The sequence below is a fragment of the Pleurodeles waltl genome, chromosome 3_2 (assembly GCF_031143425.1).
Source record: "Pleurodeles waltl isolate 20211129_DDA chromosome 3_2, aPleWal1.hap1.20221129, whole genome shotgun sequence".
Lineage (NCBI taxonomy): Eukaryota > Metazoa > Chordata > Amphibia > Caudata > Salamandridae > Pleurodeles > Pleurodeles waltl.
In genome coordinates this window covers 156,505,632-156,527,223 of record NC_090441.1, presented here as the reverse complement: position 1 = coordinate 156,527,223, position 21,592 = coordinate 156,505,632, and the positions used below count along the sequence as shown (strand labels likewise).

At 43.5% G+C, this 21,592-nt stretch overlaps 1 protein-coding gene across 1 annotated transcript in view; it reads left to right on the top strand.

Annotated features, from left to right (window-relative positions):
• MAP3K2 (mitogen-activated protein kinase kinase kinase 2) overlaps positions 1-21,592 on the top strand; it is a 269,545-nt gene that overhangs the window by 177,634 nt on the left and 70,319 nt on the right. The window contains exons 8-11 of the mRNA XM_069227045.1: positions 1,587-1,717; positions 12,386-12,465; positions 20,557-20,624; positions 21,279-21,371. Coding sequence (XP_069083146.1) covers positions 1,587-1,717; positions 12,386-12,465; positions 20,557-20,624; positions 21,279-21,371 — 372 coding nt within the window. The remainder of the gene's footprint in view (positions 1-1,586; positions 1,718-12,385; positions 12,466-20,556; positions 20,625-21,278; positions 21,372-21,592) is intronic.

Sequence of the window (21,592 nt, the reverse complement as noted above, 5' to 3'; positions counted from 1 at the left end):
CACCCATCCTCCTCGCTCTGCAAACTGATTTCTAGGAACAGGGACTCCCCATATAGGGCCCAAGTTTTGCTGCACCAGAGTCCGCGGTCTTCATAGCTCCGCACTTCTGGTGTTGAAAGTTGTGAAAAGAAACTGACAGCGCGCCGGGGTGGCGCCTATATAGGGCCTGCGGCATCATATCCGACGACCACGATGCCAACGACAGACCGAGTCGACTGACGCCTTCTAATGGCATGCAAGGGTACTGCATGAAGAAAAATCTCCTGATCCAGACTGACGCCTGGGGGAAATTCTAAGGTGAAGAATAGAATGTCTCTTCCAGATAAATCGGTACCGAAGGTAAGTAACTTGTTCTTTGTCAAACTAGAGGTCAAAAAGCTCCATCCGTTAAACAAATTAGTATTTTAATTGTCAAGCATCAGTTAGCACAATTACCTCTGAAGAGATGCATAGACTTGAATTAGAACCTTAATGCGTATGTGTATGGAAGATCAATAGTAGTTACTGTAGTTCTAAAACAATAGAAAATCTTAAGGTGAAGAATTGTGGATTTCTTTTAGAAATACCTTGAATGTTTGAGTTAATTCCAATAATCCAGTTTGCTGCCAAAAGCCTAAAAAATGGCTTCCTTTGGAAGAAGTTTAGCTTAATTTGTAGAGGAAAGTGCCCAAAGAATTGTCACCATCATCACCAAAGGCATCATTCAATTGTGGAGCGGAGATTGGCCAGTATTTATACCAGAGCCTCTGACAATCTAATCCTTTCCAGTTTATTTTGGCTGACAGTGGAAGCAAGAATGACATTTAGAATTGCATAACTAACCTACAAAGCTCCTGACCTGAAGAATCCATCAAATCTTGCCACTTTTCCTCTACATCTATTGGAGAGAAAAGGGTCTGAGAAGTAGGAACTAAATTCTGAGGGCCTCGGGCCTAAAAATAATCCATTTAAAGAAGAGCAGCTACTTTCTGGAACTTATTGCCTGCAGATGTAAGAATCATACTTCATCTTATGTTATTAAGGTGGCACTTCAGATCGTTTATTTTGGACACACTCCCTGAAATAGAATGTTATTATGTTACTCTTACCTCCTTTCTCATATCTGTTTACTGATATGTATTTGTTGTTTGATCTGTAGTAAAGTGCCCTATTTGTTTCATAGTGCAGGAGTGCCATACAAAACTGTTAAATAAAAATGACTGAAGCATGGTAGACTGCATGGGATTATTTGTAACTGTAGGGCTACTCTTCATAACACAATTACCCTATTAAAGTGTGCCTTTAATTAACATTTTTTTCTGTCAGTGTAGTAGGGAGTGATTGTTAGAGTATGAGCTAATATAAGAGGAACTATGAAGATCTATGTTGCCCTTTTAACTCCTGGAAATCGTTGGAATATGCTAATTTGTTTCATATCTCAGGATATAGCTCCAAGAGGCCTCCTTTTTCCAATTCTTTTTAGAGCATAGCATTGGTTCTGCTTGTATTTCTCGAACTGGTGTTCAAAATGAGAGCGTGTGTTAAACACTGAGTTCAGACTTGTAACAGCTCAAGAGTTTTGTTTGTTTTTGCACAATTTTTTCTAGGTATTCAGACTAGAGACCGCAGTTCCCCACCCCCTGGCTACATTCCAGATGCGCAGCACCAGGTTGTTCGAAATGGATCTTTCACTAGCATCACCAGCGAGGGCGAGTTCATTCCAGAGAGCGTGGACCAAGTAAATTTTGCTATCTTTTTTCTTTTCTTCAACTGTCAATTTTTATTTTGGTTGATCAGATTTTCAGATGGCAGTGCCAGTCTTGTAATCCATTTGTGAACTATTCAGAAGCAGAGGCAGCCTAGTGTGAACTGCACAATAAAAAATAAAAAAAAGCTGCAGCTAAATTCTGTAGGGATCAATTTTGGTATAATGTAGTTTAGTCATTTCCAACTGACTCATGTTTAATAGAATAACCCTGCTGGATTAATTGTACCTTGGTCCACTTTGTGAGAATAGTATGCAAATGAATCAGATGTACCTAGTTTTTTTGGATGGATTCATATGTCCTCATTATCCTATTGCCATATTGTTACATAAAACTGAATGACAAATTTAATGCCATAACAGAAACAAGCCATAGGGCTTGCACTGTACGTAGCAAATTAACTATTCCAATTAATACTTCTAACTGCAGATTCCTCACCTTGTGGAAATTCCCCAGGTGTCAGGCAGGATCTTCTGCTGTGCACTGGTAGGTGGCGTTGCTTGGCTGTGCGCCAACGATTTTTTTGCTCTGAACATGATGAGCAGGTGGCTCTTACAAGCGCCTCCCATGCCTGCTGATGTCTGTTCCTTTCTTTACGCACCTTTAGACGTTGATCCCTAGTCTTTTCAAGACCCTTTTCTCAAAATGTTCCCATGTACATAGGAAAATATCACTGTCGCAAGCAGGTGCCAATGACAGACCCTCAAAAGTATGTGTGTATGATGACTGTGGTTGGAGCACGATTCCAGGAACTGTTACTAGTGTGCCCAGATGAATTGGAAGTCCATATGGGACTGCTCAGCAAAACTGTATATTGCCAAACATCAGAAGAAACCATGCCATGACCTGGTTGAAGCTGGAAAGGAAGGTCCCACAGCAGATCGCCATCATGGTTGTAGTCTTCAGGTAAGTCCAAGAAGAAGCATAAGACATTGAATTGGGAATAGGCCTGTTCCCACCATTTTCTAGCTCCTGAGAGGACATTAACTTGCCATCTGGTCTTGCTCCCAATCTTCTCCAGAGCCAATCCTGAGTCTAGTTCCAATGCACCCCGAATTTCTTTGTCTTTTAGCAGCATTTATGCAAGTAGAGGCCTTTAGGGAGGCAATGCTGCACATTTTTAGCACTTCACTGGTTCCCTCTGGTGCGCTTTTCTGCCTCAAGGATCTGGAGGGAGCTTATGTCAGTCTTCCGTGAGTGGGTCTGCCCTTGATGCCGTGTGTACCCCTCAACCTTGCTTTGAGTTCAGCACCATGCCTACTTTAGTTCAGATGCCACCTACAGCACTGTTCCCTTTGCACCTACAACGGAGGAGGATTTACATCCCATTGTGCTTTTCCAATTCGGGGAATCCAGCACAACTGGTAACGATACCACACCCTGTTTTTACCAGAGTGCCGTCAACCAGCCACCCTTCTGATACCTTGCCTAGAAATCTGTTACCATTTAATGACGCCCTCATGGATACCATCTTGGGTGAAACAGTTTTCGGAACCACAGTTAGTAGGTAGGTAGCCCAGTGGCATCGACCAACACCAGGCAACCCTGACTTTGTCACACAGCATCCCACACCAGAGCTTAGTGGTGCAGGTATCCACAAGTAAGGTTGATCCCAATGCCTTCCATTCCAGTGGATCATGAATCAAAGCGTATTGAAACGTTTAGGAAGCATATGTTCTCATCTGCAAACCTTGCTCTCAAGTCTGTCAACACTAGCTGCCTCAGGTCGCTGTTCACATTCCCAATGAGACAGCGGCTCAAATGTTGCCAGCAATCTCGATCTGCGGCCATCCATCACACAGGGTATTCAGGATGGATTTGACACAGCAAAGCTTGGGATTGGCTGTGGCTTGGACACAACAGATTGTTTAGGTTGGGAAGTGGGAAAAAATGGCACTTAAGCGCCACAAAAGTATGAGGTCTATGGGCTTTACCGGGGATGTCCAGGCACCTTTGATGAGCCATTCAATGGCTCTTGCACCTTTTGCTAAAAAGCTGATTAAGCAATGGAACAGTTTAAGGAAAGCAAGTGCACAGCACGCTTCTTGGGTCTGTCTGCCCCCAGTGGACAGTTCCACCGGATATTGTTTGGGTTTTTTATTTTGCGAACAAACCCCTCCGCTAGCCCAGCAGGCCATCCAGCCTTTTCGTGACTGAGGTCATGGCTTGCAAAGACAGTGTCTAGGGCATCAGGGACAGCATGCAGCTCAGTCCTCCTCCCTTCCAGCAATTGCAGTCGCAAAACCGATTTGAGTGTTTCCTTCCCAGCACGCAGCCACCATGTTGGGCATGGTCAGATCTTTCCTCTAAGGGTGGCAAGCCATGCCTTCAGACAAGTAAGTATTCCAAATTGTCATGGACTATGCCTTTTCCTTTCTTTTCACCCCTTTGCACCTTCCACCACCATTGGGGTGATTGATGGAGGACCACATGTCCACCTTGCAGCAGGAAGTGCAGGCCATCTTGGCCTAGCGAGCCAGTAATAGCATTCCAGCACTGGAAGTAGGAGCTGGGTGTTACACCCATTACTTCCAGGAAGACAGAAACCAAATCAATCAATCAATCAGTCAGAGTATTTGTAAAGCACACTACTCACCCGTGAGGGTCTCAAGGCACTGAGGGGAGGGGGGACTGCTACTTCTGGAACAGCCATGTCTTGATGTCTCCTGAAGTTATGTAGGTCCTGTGTATGACGCAGGTGGGTGGGAAGAGTGTTCCACGTCTTGGCGGTGAGGTGGGAGACTGATCTGCCACCATCGGTCGTTCTGTGGATGCGTGGGACGGTGGCGAGGGCAAGGTCGGCAAAGCAAAGCTGTCGGGTCGGGTTGGGTTGCAGAAGGAGAGTCGTCTGTTGAGGTATTCTGGTCCGGTGTTGTGCAGTGCCTTGTGAGCGTGGGTGAGGAGTTTGAACGTGATTCTCTTGTTGACGGGGAGCCAGTGTAGGTCTTTCAGGTGGGCTGTGATGTGGCAGGGGCGGGGGATGTCCAGGATGAGGCCTGCAGAGGCGTTCTGTATGCATTGCAGACCAAATAAGGGGCAGCCCTATATTGCTGGGAACCTGGTTGATAGATCCATAGTGTGAAATAATGGTTATCTTAGAGAGTGCCACAGGCCTAACAAAACAACCTCGAGGGAACAAATACACATACAAATACACATACAGTTATATTTATATCATTGTATTATTATTTTTTTACTATGATACAAGAATACATTACATAGAGATACTTTGAAAAAGAGGCACAGTGCGGGTGAATTGTGACAAGGGTGATTAATAGTGCACATGTGACACTAACAGGAAATTAAAAACTGTCAACTGCTTGGTAATATAGTTGTAACCGTACAGAACTCACTTAATGAGTGTAGTGTACATAAATCCACAATTAAGGACATTCAGCAGTTTATTGCATCAGCGTTATCGACCCCCTGTAGATACTTTATCGGGTCTTCATATTGGAGAACACCTAGTCTCCTGACATTGCATCAGCAGACATGAATCATACGTACTGGTGCATGAATAGCTGGTTTTACACCAATCATTTGGCATCGTCAGTTTTATTGGAAACTAGGTGTTCTCCAATCTGAAGGTTTGTTGGGGTCCTGACTCCGCGGGACATCATGCAGAAGTTGTATATTTTCTGACAGGTTTGCTACCATTCCCTTGTCCTGCCGAAGACCTTGAAGTGTCTACAGAGGTTTGAAATATTAAGAACTTGCAATGTCAGCTCTTTGGAGTTTTCACAAAAGCTCTCTCTCAGGGATGCATTCCGCCTAAACTTGAACTTGAGACTCCTGGATGCCCTCCCACCACTGCCTCTGTTGCACCGAAGCTCTGAAGGAAGGAAGTCAATAATGGCAGGGCCCAAGTCATTGTAATAGCCCCAGACTGGGTCAGGAGAGTCTGGTACCCAGAACTCCTTAGGATAAAGATTTGTCCTCTGATCAGTCTTCTGCTTCGGGAAGGTCTTCTATCACAGCAGCATTGCAGGTGCTGCACCCGAGCCTGGGAAATCTGCATCTCCATGCTTCGGGATTCAGTGGCAACAGTTGTCTTCATTTGAGCTGCTGCCTGAGGTTGTTGATGTCATGTTTGCGGCCCAGCGTCCCTCCGTCAAATTGATCCAGTGGAAAATTAAATTGTCTGGTGTTTTGTTGTTGGGTTTGTCCCTGACCCAGTAAGGACTTGCTTTGGTCAGTGTTGAAAGTGGTTTGTCGGTTGTTTAGACTTTATTTTCCTGTTGCTGGATCAGCCTTCTTTATTTAAATCACTGGTTCTGATTACATTTTCGAAAGCTTTGCATTGTATGTTTCGCAAAAACCTTTTCTGATGCCACAATGTGACTTGAATGTACTTCTTGCTTTTTTGATGTGGGCTGCACTTATGTTCAGTTAAGACTTTTGATGCTAAAAACAGTCTTTCTCATTGCCATTACATCAGCTAGGCATGTCGGTGAGCTACAGGCTCCCAAAGTACACAAGTCTTCCCAGATAAGTTTGTGTTGACGACCCCAGTTTCCCATCTGCCAAAGATGGTCACTCCATTTCATATTGGACAGGCTGTCACCCTTCTGACATTTTTTGCACCACTGCAACCCTCTAAGGAGGAATAGAGACTCAGTTGTTTGGAACTTTTATGTAGATCGCTCCAAAGAAGATTGAGTGGATGACCAGTTCTCCATGTCAAAGAATGGCAAGACAGTGCAAAAAACAGACCATTTCCCGATGTATTGTTCTCTGTATTTGGATCAGCAATACACTGCTAAGGAGCAGCCTCAAGAAGGTCTATGAGCTCATTCCACCAGAGTAAAAACTACTATCAATGCGCTGGCATGTGGCATGTCTGTCCGGGATAGTTGCAAAAAGAACAGTTGATGGACAGAATGCAGAACAAATCAAACATTCACCCCCAGTCACAGATCTGGGTTTAACCCATCAGTTTTTTTGCTCACCATGCCATTCCGTTTCGGACCCAGCCATATGCAAATCAGTCTTGACCCTGCTCCCCATGGGAACAGTCCAACCCAAACTGCCAGGCCAGGTCCTCCCTGGACCAGAAACAAGCATCCTGGGACTGGATTCGGGGTATCACCCCTTAGTTTTGACACACCAGTGGTCAGTGTTCTTTATGGCGCTGCGCTTCTGGTGTGGAAACTCATAAAAAGAAAGTGACGTCAGTGCGCCGGGGTGGTGCCTATATAGGACCCATGATGTCATATGCTGTATGGATGCTGCCAATGGGGGACGTGGAGCGGATCGACGCCACCTAATGGCACGCAGGGGTACTGCTCAAGAAAAATCTCTGGATCCAGACTGACGCCTGGGGGAAATTCTAAGGTAAGGAATCTGCAACTGGCTATTGTCTCTGCCAGATAAGGTGTTAGCGAAGGTAAGTAAATTGTCCAGTTGGCCTGGTTTCAAACCACAACAAGTAACATTAGTTAGCATCAAATTGGAACAATTGTACAGTAATTCATGGTCCATAGGGATAGATGTAGTAGATATAACTGATAAAACACAACTTAACCCTTGCATCAAAGCGCTACAAGTTCCCTGCAAGAAATAATATCACACAGAAGCGAGTGCTGTTTTTACAGCTGTGTGTACTAATAAATAGATGCTCTTCTTCACTCAAGCACATGTAGGAAAAAGGAAACCTCCACAAATGGACAGATGTGATTTGTCCATTGTTTCATAAAAGCCTAATGATTTATATTGTTGCAGTCATAAATATGAAAAGTTACTGGTAGAGCAATAATATCACGTAATAACCAGATAATAGGTGAATGGTCACTAACTAAAAATGGTGCTTCTACTTGTTCGGTACTCAGAAAAGTGTGTGTGGATTCTTTTTTAGTCATTAGTTTTTGTGTTAAAAGTCGAATTATAAAGCTCAAAAATAGCTGTCTCGTTTAGAAGTTGTCAGGGTACAAAACCTGATCTGGTTGTTTGTACTCCGAGGAGGAGAGCCATGCAGCCAGCATGGGTGAATCTTTTCGGCGTCGCTCCGCTACCTGCCCCACCGTTTTATAGGTACCAGCCGCTGCTTCTATTGAGATGGATTTTTAAAAGCAGAAAAAGTTCTTGAACGATTTCTGCAGTTCTTTCATACCAGATAATGCAAGAAATAGTGATCTATTCAGCCAGTCTTTCCTTTGGAAACAGCTAAACTCAATGCAGCAAAAATATATTTTAGTGTCATTGTAGGTACCTGCTAGTAGTAATTTATGAATGTTTTCTTTCCAGGCGCTATTCTCCCATACTTATGGACAACCAGGCAGTTTTAGGAGTGACTTATTTTGCGCTTAGAAATGTGATTTTAGGTCTGTAAATGGGTTTATTTTTACAGGTCTGTCTGCAGGCATGAGAGCTGGTAGGCTGCAGAAGACTGAGCCTAAATTCAAGACCTGTATCATGTTTTCACGATCACAAAGTGGATGGCACAATGTTGGGCTTCAGCACATGTGTGACATTAAAATGTGCTTGTTTTACACATAATGTTCGAATCAAACATAGTTTATAGACCACAGCTACTCACCCGTTAGGGTCTCAAGGCGCTAGATGGGGGGGAGGGTGTTGCATGTACCAGAGGTGGATAAAAAAGCATTATCCTCACTTCCTTTGTGAAACTGGGGAGGGAGGTGGTTTGTCTGATATGGCTGGGTAGGGCGTTCCAGGTTGTGGCGGTGAGGTAGGAGAAGGAGCGTCCTTTTGTTCTGGGTTTTCTGATGCGGGGTACTTCTGCGAGAGAGAGCTGGGCTGAGTGTAGGGTCCTGTGGGGTACGTGGAAGTTGAGTCACTGGTTAAGGTTGTGGAGGGCTTTGTGTGGGTAGGTGAGGATTTTGAAAGCGATTCTTTTCTCAATGGTGAGCCAGTGCAGTGTGCATAGGTGTTGTGAGATGTGGCAGTGTCGGGGTAGGTCGAGGATCAATCTGGCAGCTGTGGCGTTCTGGATAATTTGCGGGTGAGTTTTTTGTTGATTCCGGCGTACAGTGCGTTGCCGTAGTCCAGTCTGCTGCTCGTGAGGGCGTGTGTGACGGTCATTCTGTGCTCAAGGGGGATCCATTTGAAGGTCTTGTGTAGGAGGTGGAGGGTGCAGAAGCATCTGGAGAAGACTGAGTTGATCTGATGGTTCATGCTGAGGTCAAGTCCAGGATGATACCAAGGTTGCGTGCTTGTCTGGTGGGTGTGGGTAGGTTTCCAAGGGTGGAGATTGTATATTCCGTACATTCTGACGATGGTGGCTAGCGGGCCATGTAGACGTTGAACGCCGTGGGCCTGAAGAAGGATCCTTGGGGCACTCCGCAGGTGGTGGGTGTGGCTTCTGCAAGGAAGGGTGCGAGTCTCACTCGTGTTCTGCCGGAGAGGAAAGATTGGATCCAGTCAAGGGCCCTGTCTCTAAGGCCGGCTTCGTGGAGTCTTCTTATCAGGGTGTGATGGGAGACTGTGTCGAGCGCTGCCGAGAGGTCAAGTAAGATGAGTGCCGCCGTCTCTCCCTTGTCCAGTAGGGAGCAGATGTCATCTTTTGCGGACAGGAGGACCGTTTTGGTGCTGTGGTTTGACCTGAATCTGGATTGGGAGATGTCGAGGATGTTGTGGCTTTCTAAAAATTTGGTGAGTTGGCTGGTGGCTGCTTTTTCTATGACTTTCTCAGGAAATGGAAGTCGAGAGATGGGGCTGAAGTTTGTGAGGTCAGTTGGGTCAGCCGAGGGTTTCTTGAGGAGGTGGCGGCAGCTAGTGAGCGGTTGATGGTGAGGCAGAGCTTGGGGCGATGGTGTCTGCAGCTCTGTTGAAGACGTGATGGGGACATGGGTCCATGAGGGCCCCGAAGTGTATGGTTTTCAGTGTATCTTCGGTGGAGAGGGGTGTCCAGGTGGAGATTGTGTGTTTGTTGGTGGTTGGACTGGGGGGGGGTTTGGCACATGGGTTGTCCTTGTTGAAACTGTCGTAGATGGTCTTGATTTTGTGGTGCAAGTATATGTTGAGTCTGTCACATAGGTCCTGTGAGGGTGGGATGTCCGTTGTCTCGCTGTTGGGCGAACTCCTTGATGATGTTGAAGAGTTCTTTGCTGTTGTGTGCTTGTGAGAAGATCCTGTCTTGGATAGCCGTCTTTCTGGTGTTTCTGATGAGTTGGTGGTGTGCGGTGGTGGCGGCTTTGAAGTTGCTGTGGGCAACCCCGGAGTTCGGGGTTGAACCAGCTGGCTCTCTTTGTGTGGGTGTTGTTCTTTTTGAGGGGGCTATGGTGTTGGCACAGGCGGTGATCCACTTGTGGAAGATGTGTGCTGCGGTGTTTGGGTCATCATTGCGTGCGATGGTGGGTGCGGCGATGGAGAGGGCGGCGGTAAGCTGATCGTCTCTTATTCTTGTCCAGTTTCTATGCGATGGCTGGAGTGGTTAGTGGCTTCTTTGGAGTCTTCAGAGTGTGTGTTCAGGTGGAGGTTGGACCTGTGGATGATGGTGATTGTCCCTGTCCCTCCCCCAAGGGGGCAATCTTTCCGGGAGATTTTGTACCCCTGGGGGATGGCAATGTCTGGGCCATAGGTGTTGTTGGACCAGGTCTCTGTGAGGAATGTGACGTCCGGGGTGATGCTGTCGAAGGTCCCAGATTTCAGTGACATGTTTATGGAGGCAGCGGATGTTGAGGAGGATGCACTTCAGGGGTTTTGGGTTCAGTGAGTTGTTGTGAGTGGGTTGTGAAGCCTGGAGCTGCTTGCTTGCAGTTGTTGTTGCGTCCTGGGTTGAGTGCGAAGAGTTTATCTGCTGTGTAGAGGCGTGGGTGGCAGGACCAGGGGTCCTGGCACTGGTTGCGTTCGGGTCGCAGATGGGCGTGGGGAGGATGAGGACAGCTGGCAGGTGGGAGCAGAAAACGGCGTGAAAAAGGGGGGGAGGGACCATGGGGCAGCAGCAGGGGGATTGAGCGCAAGAGAGAGGGGGGGTTTTAAGCTACTTTCGACTTTGTTCAAGGGTTCAGAGCAAATACAATGTGTGTTACAGTTGAAAATTACCTGCAGGTGAGTCCCAAAAAACATGAAAAACCGATGGTGACCATCCAAAGATGATGTTACTTTATAACATCTTGCTTGTCTGTTTTACAATTCATGAGATCCACTGTGGTGGTAACTGAATCAATCTTGCCATAAACTGATACTAAGCTGTGCTGCATTTCTTTAAGTAGTGACCTCATGCCCTGGTAATCTTCTTGTGCCATCAGGCCCTTAGCAACTTTCTCAGCCCCCAAACGTTGGTGTTCACATTTTCTTCATGGAACAGGACTCAAACTGCAGCTTTGTTGGCTTATAGTAATTCTTGCCTAGTATAACGTTTTTGCCACAAAGGGATAGGAGCATTCAAGACTGATTGAGTTTGTCAATGGTGGGGCCCAAGATCCTAGATGACAAGTAGGACCACCCCACCCCACAGTCGCATCCGCAAGGACCCCACAACATGGGTCAGCAGAAGAGGGCCTTGGCACAGGCATCTATCCTTACCATAAAGGACACACTCACTTGCTTCCAGGATCAACATTCCAACATGTAGCATGTTGTTTCAGCAATATGAAGTATTCACAGGACCTTCTCTCACCCTTGCCATATTGACCGCATAGTTCCCGCCATCCATAGGGCATGAGCAGACCTGTAGGTGTCCAGGAGATCTACAGATCTGCCATAGTACAGCAAATTACCGCTTGCAGGCCAGCATGAGTTCAAGCCCACTCATGCACCCACAATCTGATCAGTTCTTCCATATCTGCTCACAGATCCAGGTTCATGTAACAAGGCCAGAAAGTGACAATGCAGGCTCGCACTATGTTTTGTAGTGCTGTACGCAGTGAATTCAGATGCTAAAAACAGGGGCTGGATAAAGCATTTCAGATGTCCCCTATAGCACAGCACCAGCTATGGCCAGGTCTAGCTTCAAGGAGCGGTGCACTCTTTCGCACCGCAGCAATCAGTGGCCTGGCGTAAATCAAGCATGTGACAACTGCTGGTTCAGGCCAGTGCCATATTCAGAGGACCTCCTGGATAGCCAAAAGGTGGCGCAGGACAATCCCCTTCTCGATCTCTCACAGGGATCTTGTCTCCAGCTCCACAGCATAAAATCCTGCAACAGCTTCCTCGGGTCTCCTGCAAAAGCAAGCTACATTACCAGATAAATGGAAACCACAGCCACTCGAAAAGGAACTAATAGAGGCAATATGCAGACAAGTTTTCATCCAGCATGGCTGCTGCTGCCTATGAGCATTATACGGATTGTACCTTTTGACCTCTAGAGCACTCCCACCCCATCCCCCATTGTACCTTTTGATCACTCCCTCGCCTCCCCGAACCCCCCCCCACCCCACAGACACCTCAACCCCCCCTTTCTGGTTCTTATAGTAGGAACTTGTGATATTAGCTGTGTATATAGTACTTGGGAGATGTTTAGTGTGGAACCCCAAGGAAGCTTACTGAAGAGTGAAAAAGCAGAACAAAGTAACGCATACTGTAATCAGTACTGCGCATCTCTCCTTTGTCATTAGTGAAAGGGGCCACCAGCTCAAAAGCAAATTCCAGTGTACCGTGATTTTGGTAAAATCAAATGCATGCATTCGCAACAACCTTACTATACTTTGTCATCAAGTCATTTTGTTTTTTCCCTACAGATGCTTGATCCGTTGTCATTAAGTAGTCCTGAAAACTCTGGGTCGGGCAGCTGCCCATCACTTGACAGTCCTTTAGATGGGTAAGATTACAAATGTATTTGTATTTACTAGTGTGTGTCTACATTGAATAACGGCAACAGTCTCTAGTTCTTTCTCTAGCATGAAACTCACAAAGTGAATAATTTCCGTATTAGGGCACATTAGATAGTTATTTCTCTATAAAATAATTTGTTTCCTCTTTTGTAATATAAGGGAGTCTGCACAAGTTTGAAAGGAAAGACTTGTGAATATTGTTGTAAATATTTACGTGCAAAACCGTCCAGTTACCAAGTTGCACCCAATCAAAAGATTGCTGATCTCATTGCTGATGTATAGTTAGTAAGAGCCTAGGGGCAATACCAATATCAGAGGTTTGCACCTTTGTAATGGAAAGGTTTGTAAATTGTGCACATGCTGTTCAAATGTTTTATTGTATTGCGCCCCCTCGTCTTTGTTTTTCCTTGAGAGGCTTAAGTATGTATCAGGCCAATGACACAGGGTTGTAGTTGATGGTCTCAATACTTTCTCAGAGTTGTAGTCCTCTTGCCAGTTTTTAATACCATCCTGTTGGGTTTTTGTTCATCTGTTTGTCATCTCAGGAATGGTATTTTCCCTTGTGATTGGAATTACTGTTAAGATAGATGGTTACAGTATGAGATGGGGCCATATTTTAAAGTGAGCATTTGTACTTTTAAAAACATATTATCGTGTACACGATAGTATGATAGTAGTACGCGACCATCATTGAGTATGATAGTAGCACGCGATAATCACTGAGATTTCTGTAGACTAACGTGTGTGCGGATAGTCACTTTTCTTTCTTAACTGGCTCAAAACAATCACTAAAATAGAGGAAGGACAAAGAAAATTTTGGAGACACTTCGGACCCAACCACTAGATGGCGGAATAATGCACAGCATGTGAACCCAGAAAAGATTCCCACTTCAAAACCGTTTTCCTTCTTTAAACTGAAATTAAGTTTCAAAGGTGAACATAATAAAGCAGTGCTGTGCATAACAAATATCAATCATGAACCTCACAACTTATACTCTGGTTGGATGGTGACTATCGGGTAGAATTAAGATCCCTATAGTGGAGAACAAACATCACACACAAGGATTTTTGTTTAATTGCTCATAGGGTTTTCAATACATTGTTGTGATATTAACTAAGGATATAATGTTGCCTACTAAATATGTAAGATGCAATCGAAGTGCAAGTTGAAAAAAGTTATTCTCTAATAAATAATAACAAACTCATGATGTACCAGTTGTGCTCAGAAACGACCATATATTTGTAAGTTCCCCTTAAGTGTTAGCTGCACTTATTCTGCACCTTAATTGATCTGGGCTATGTAAGGGTTAGGACAAAAGATGATCCCCCAAATATTTTGTTTTACACCTCTGTTTCTTGGTGATGTTGTTCTGAAGCTTCATTTCAGTTGTACTAGTAAAGAGCTCCTCTTTTTCAGGCGTTCAGTAGCAGTACATCAAACAGTAAATAAATACATTTTATAGTCTGGTATATGGAATGTAGCTTTTTCACAACTGATCTACAGTGCTCAAAATATACATCCTGATCTCACTACCCAATGCTAAGATGAACTGAGCGCTAGACTCCAGTTAGAGAGATTTCCTTGATAAGGTCTAATGACGGGGTTTTTCACACAGTTGATCAAACTATCCACCAGGAGTTACAGAACTTCTATAAAACCTTATGCACGGTGGAGCAAGTAGGGAATCCTGAACATCCAGTACATTCACGGCACTGTATAGTCTTTAGAGATCCCAATAGATGTAGTGGATGATATGTCAGCAATTCGCTGTTTAAAACTTTAAAGAGCTTCCAAACCTATTTAGATGGTCTTACAGAATTATTTAAAAAATCATTCTGTTACAATGTAGCTCCAATTCTCACCCACCTATATAATTCCTTTGCCGTATTTCCTCTCCCTCACTGACACAACACGCAAAGCCTCCATTTTATCCATTTGCACGGAACAGTATAAGATCTGTCTACGCACAGACAGCTTGCTGCTGACACTAACTGACCCTGCAAGTTCCATGCCCTCCTCTCCTAGAGGAAGCGGACAGATTCAGTCAGGCTGTGGGTTTTAAAACTAATCTTCAGAAGTCACAAACCTTGAATATCCCGCTTACACTTAAATACTCAAATGTCAGTAGAACTAGGGGCTTGATATCCCTTAGCCTGGGCCGAGAAATTTATCAAGCACCTGTAAGTTAAGATCTGCTCGACCCTGGAAGGATACTGCTGAAGTCAGCTACATGGAGCTTTTAACAACTCTTCGTACTAAGCTTCATAAGTGGGACAACAGGGCCTTTTATGTCTGGGTCATATAAGAACAGTAATAGAATGGACTTATCCAGGTTCCTATATATGGTTATGGCTTTACACTTGCGTCTCTCAAGCAAGGCCCTCAGGCAGATTCAGCTTACACTAAACAACTTCATTTGAGGGGCAAGAGAGCCAGACTCTCTTAAAGCGTCATTTACGCTCCCTCTTCTGAAGGAGGTCTGGGGGTTCCACATATAACGCACTACTGTCATGCGGCTCTGCTCTGATACATGGTGGAGTGTGCGAGGGTAGCCACTGAGAAAGCCTGGTGCACCATAGATAAGATGATCTCGAGCAGCCACTTTTGGAATGCTCCCGGGGGTTTGCAGCGACACTGCTCCTTGGGCCTTTATTCATCCCGATTACTTGGGCTAGACTCTCCTCGTGGTGCCCGGTTATGGTCAAAAACGGTCTCTCACCTCTAACTCCTGTTGTAGGGAGCCAAGATTTTACTCCGGGAATGGATTTTTCAGTGGCAGAACGCTAATTTTAAATGAGTGGGGGTGCTTTTTCAACAGCCAAGGGATCAAGTACCTCAATGCTTCCAAAGCTTGAATCCTACTGGTACTACCCTCCAACAGGATCTACAGGTGGAATCCCAGCAAAAGTGATATTTGTTGAAGAAACTGCAGCAACTCTGGGTTGCTACTCCATTTATTATGGCAGTGTCCCAAACTGTAGATGTATTGAACAAAGGTCCTGGATGAGATAGATCTTGTGTATGGGATCCCTCTGTTGAGATTTCCAGCATGTTATTCTGGGGCGGCGGATTCTCTCATAACCCTGAAATTGAAACAAGGCAATAAGATCACCCTTTGCTGAGGGCTTCCGAACAAGCTATACTTGGCTTTCTGGAGTAGGAGAGCTCTCCAAACCTATTGAACCTGGCTACATCGGGTTTGGACTTTGCTTGGCATGGAAAATATCTCATTGGGGTTAGCAGGCAGGGGCACAGGTTGTAGTCTCTTTGGAAGGCCTGCCTAAGAACACTATCATCTGAATTCCTTAAGATTACATGCCCCAAATATTTGTGTGCCCTTGATATTGCAAGTACGAGTCCTAAGGTTCTGGACTGGTGGTAATTAGTCTGGTATGTTTCTGATGGTATCCGCTGCTGGGTTTCAACTCCCTGGAGGTTGATGTGATGGGTGGTGAAGGTTTGGGATGCAGGGGTGGGTAACACAGCGAGTGGAGGGGTTGGAGTCTTTTTGTTGGATATTATAACTCTTTTGTTCATTCTTCCATTACCTTGCATTATTTATTATGGCTTCCATATCGGCATAGTGGTCTGTATTCTGCACATTGGCACTGTGACACTACCTGTTTCAGTTTGTGATCTCCATTAACTGAGTGGTGTAGACAGGAGTACATGTATCTATAACTCAATAAAATGTTAATCTCGAATGCCAGTATACCCCACCTCCCTATCAGAGCCCAACATTTTTTTTCTGGCTGTAAGGAAGAAGAAAATAGCCTTCTTTTATCAACAAGACTCTTCTATAGGGAAATGTTCTATTTTCATACCTGAAAATATAAAGATAACAAGCATTGCAATGCAGTGGGTCTAGCGTTTGCTCGAGTTAGAGCTATTGCCGTTGTAAATTCCTAACTGGACTTTACTTGCCGCATAAATTGAAAATGAAAAGTAAAACAGTTGATATAAACGAGTCGATTCAAAGTGCCACGGCCGCCATGAGCTTGAGCGCAAAGGAGACACACAAAAGGAAAAAGAAGTTTGCTTTCAGTCAGATTTATCGGCAAACGTGCACTTACCCATGTAACAGGGGCAGTCTGTAAAGCGGTAACAAAACCGCCCCAAAGAGAGACAAACATAAAGCATTTACTAATGATAGCAAAGGGTTTTTGAAAGGCAAGCTCACAAATGAGTGATAGTGATGTGCGTGGTGAGGCCTGGGATGCATTTACAGTGCTACTTTAGTGGGCGGGACAGTAGGTGCTGCAGCCGACGTAGCATTTAATTTACATCCGCTGGATATATGTAGTAACTTTTATCAGGAGCTTATAATTAAATTGAATGCGCTAATTTGGTCTATACAAGCACTTTATCACTGGTTAGCAGGGTTAAAGTGTGCAGAGTCCTAATGCCAACAAAATGAGTTCAACAAAAACGGGGTAGAGAAGGCAAAAAGTCTGGTAGGATATCACACCAAAGATGTCCGGTCGAACAGTCTGATATAATTATGTATTGAAGTGTAAATATAATTGATAATGTAATACATAATTATGTATTCTACTGTTGTTGCACTATAAACTCTGACCTGTATGCTAGGGATTTGGTTGTCTTATCATATGTGAACTCAAACGTATTTATTTCAGTGAAGGTAGCTAGTAGAACATCTTATAATGTGGTAGAAAACCGCTGTAAGGAGTTATGCACACCTATGATACATGTATTGTGTGTTTTGTTGAGAAACAAAATAATTACAAATAAAATTGCTTAAGATGTAAAAATAATTTGAGTACACAAATACATTTTGCTGTTAAAATATACCAAGTTGTTACTCCACTTGCCGAATTGCGGTTGGTTGATAGCATCTCATACAAGTTACTTTTAAGTCCAAAAAAAAAAAGTCAGATGTTTCCATACATGAAATTTGAAGGATTTGTATATTCTTCCTTGAAAATCAGAAAATTAAGGAGGAGTACACCACTCATTTGATCATTTGATTTCTAGCTAGAAAGGAATAAATGTTCAGAATGTCTGAGGTATGGTATACATTTGAATATCTTGGCCACCTGCTTCCATTATCCTTTGTTACCTTGTTTCGGTCCTACGTGTAATCTTTGTGACGTGTGCGTCCAGAGATGTTACCTTACAGCACATCAGTAGACCCAGAAAAGAGGCCTTCGTATTGTCAACATATTTTAAACATGCCTTTGTATTTACTTTCTGCTTATTAGTCTTCTTGCATTGCTATTTCCGAAGGTTTCTTCTCCCCGGACTACAGCACACTCGCAGCTTCTTTTCTTAACTGCAGGTGGGCTTTTACTCTCCTGAATTCTACCGCACCTCTGATGTGGCTTGTATACTATACAACTGCTCCATGCTTAATGTTCAGCCTATTTTTATCAAGGAACTTATATCTTGGTATTCTTGATCCCCTTTGAAAGAATTTCCTCGGAAAGGATGCTTCGTCCCGGGAAGCGAAAATGCATCACCCTAGCTAGCACCTATTTTTAGTCCATAAATGTAGCTCCTCTGCAGAAACGAAGCACCTTACCACTGCCAATCCCTATTTCCCTCTGATATTGCCACATATTGTAAGTTACATCCTAATTTATGTAGTTGCTCAATTGTGTACTGGCAAAGCAAACAATACTTTCCTTTGAAGAAAATATTGAGCATTCTTAACTGTCCTTAAAGACCCTTCATGGCTTTTGTTAAAGTTTTTGAATATACAAAATTTTTGGATTGAATGCTTGAATTCGTTTCATCCACTGATATTTACTTTGGCCGCATCCTAGTTCATTGTTATTTTACAAATCATGCCAACTCAGTTTGGACCCAGCCATATGCAAGACAGCCATGACCTTTCTCCAGTCAGAACAATCCAGCCCAAACTGCTAAGCCTGGTCCTCCTTAATCCAGAACACAAACAACCAAGACTAGTTTTGCTCTGATTGGGGCTCTTCAGTTAAGGCAGCTTGGTCCAGTGGCACACACAGCTGGGGACACATGTCTGGGCGGATCCGTCGCACGTAGTGTCACACTGAAGTATACAAAAAAAAAGTAGCCGATTGAATGCTTGAATTCATCTTAGCCACTGGTAACTACTCTGGACTGCATCCCAGTCCAGTAGTAAAGTGTATTCAGGCTACCTGGTGTCTGCCCATTGCCTCCCAAGACGTGGGTTTCAACTTGAAAGATGTTTTCATTGACAAAATAACATTTTCCGGTTCAGACTCACACTGACACTTCCCTTCTCCCTTGCTGATCACACCTTATTCTGTGTGCACGTCCTTGGATCCCACAATTATTCTTAGACTTTAAAGACCATAACTGTTTTGGAGCACGAGATACGAAGTAATAAATGAATACTGAATGGCTCTGAAACCAGTCTTAATTATTGGCTCCAAAACAAGGTTAAGCTTTCATTCCACTATCCCATACTTTGAGCATCCATTTACTTTTTGCTAATTTGTCAACAGGTGATGGGACTTGAAGATGCATTTCTTAATTGGGATTTTCTTTTAAAGCAGATGTTTACAACCTCTTCACTTAGCCCCCAGTTAGCACCTGTCAGCTCCCGAGTAACTTCAACTTAATATGCCAAGGCCGTCTTTTGTCTCCTACTTGAAAATCAGGTTGACTGCCTGCATAAAGTTCAAAGTTTAGCCTTTAAGGTGTTTGCTGGCTCTGAAAAAATGACACAGAAAACCCCCACCATCCAATCCTAATAAGCCTGCACTGGCTCACTGTCAATGTTTTGGTTGGATTCAGTTTATTTGAGGTTACCTAAAACTTAAAGTATAGTTCCAATAATCAGCAGCATAATCAGAAGCAGTACACTATAAGAAAGACCGTTACTTCAACATTTCAAGCTTGTATACTAGAAGTTCTCCTTAGCTCTCTGAATCTCTGGGACAACGCTGGCTTTGCCATTAAGACTGTCCCTTGTTTGCTCCCTTTCAGAACTCCCACTCTTAATCTGATCTGCCCAACAATGGCATCAGTGGGTCTGTTTTTGTACGACCCTACTGCTTCACCTAGTGAGCCATGTTTTAGGACTTTGCTACTCTTTGCAAGAAGTGCCATTATTGCTGGAGATACGAGTTGCAAGATTCAGCAATTTATATCTGTTATGACAAAAATGTAATAATTCCACCAACAGGATATCACAATTTCTGCCTTTCTTTTTCTGCATACTTCAGTCAGTACCCATTCTGTGTGAAATTCATTGACCTTCTTTTCTTTAAAATTAAACATTAGTAGAACACTGGAATGTTGGAAGCTCTGTAGAGAACAGACATTCCAGAAAGTAATTGATTGTTTAGAACTTCTGCTCCAACATTTCAGTATTTCTCTGTCCTTTAACACCTTTGTTATTTAGAACAGTTTCCCCTCAATGGGTGAATTGTTTTGAAATATATTTATTTTATTTTAATCAGTTTCATTCTATATATTAGAAGGGACCATTGCCCACGAGGTGAATCGAGCTGGTTGTACTGCTCCGCTCCTCCCTCAGCTGTGGTTCTACATCTGAATACATGGTTTATGCCAGGCTGTTTTTAAGGTCAAGCTATAGACCACTTCTGCTGTGTGTTCCAGTTACTAATGTGATCCATAATTAAAAAGCCATAGCATGTCGCTGATGCAAACAACATTGGGTTGTGTGTAAAGTGGCCTCTGATTTATTTATTTTTGCTTCGCAATTTTGTATGCCTGGTTCAATGGCATCACCGTGTGTATATTGTTGGTATTGCATGCAAACTAAACATGATGGCATTGGCAGTGCTTCTTTTACTGTGTGTTAGTTTAAACATTGTTCAGGAAGGAGATTAAAGTATTTGATTGCTTGGATCTGTAGTGCAAAGAAGTGAACTTCTGGGTTGATTCTTCTGCAGAGGATGTCGCTTTATTGAAACAAAAACATGTGCTTGGAACTTTCCACTGCATTCACATATATGACAGAATCTGCAACTATTACTGCATTTGGTCCAGGCCTTACATTCCGATAGAGCTCTCAGCAGTGAGTGGTGATGGTTTAGAATGGTATTTTAATGTTTTCATATTACAAAGTTTATTTTTCTTCCAGCGACAGCTACCCAAAGTCTCGGATGCCAAGAGCTCAAAGTTATCCAGACAATCACCAAGACTTTTCAGGTAAAGATGACACATGGGCAAATCTGGATTTGTTTATGAGAGTATAAATAGATATTTCGGGCCAACTGACACATCTTCAAATATTAAAACTACAGGACTCATAAAACAAAGTCAGCTCTTTCATTTTCTGTCTAACTCGAACATATAGGCATATAGGATTACTGATGCTCGATTTTCTAACAACCTTTCTTGAAAATGAAATCAAGTTGTCTTAAGCAGACTACTGAGTCTCTTCCCTGATATCCACTCCTCTTTGACGAGCTTTGAGATGAAGATGTCTCTTTCCGTGCATATCTGAGTTCTTCATGTCGATGTGGCTATTGCACTTAAAGCATGTTCTACCTTACCAAACCGGCTCAACATTTTTGAATCCTACAATTTGCTAATTAAAATACATTGGCTCTTGTTGTATGTGTAGTCATTGATTCCTGGATGAAATGTCCCAACATTGTTTGCAAGAGCAGATGTTAATTTCATGTGGGCTATTGACTAAATTATGGAGTGTTTGGGGGTGAAATCTGGGGTCTGATAAAGGTCTGTGCTATAATGTTTGTACTGTATAATACTGTATAATTGTACTTATGAACTTTATATTTTGTCATTTCTTGCTGTGGGGTTATCACTGCATTGTGATTTTCTATCTATTCCTAATAGACTACGATAGCCCTGTCTTTGAGAAATTTGGCAAAGGTGGAACATATCCTCGCAGGTATCACATTCCATATCATCACCAGGACTACAATGATGGTGAGAAATTGTCCCACATTACTCTACATGTTTCATTAAAACATCCCAATTGGTGGTAGGTTTGGCAAAGATGCAGTTTATTCTTGCTCGTGGTTATAAGTGGCTTTACAAATTAAATCTCATTTCATATTGTTATAAATTGCCAATGTATTCTCAATTTTCAAAAGTATACGGGGAAAGGAGTACACAGTGATAATTATCTTTTCCACCATTAAAACAAA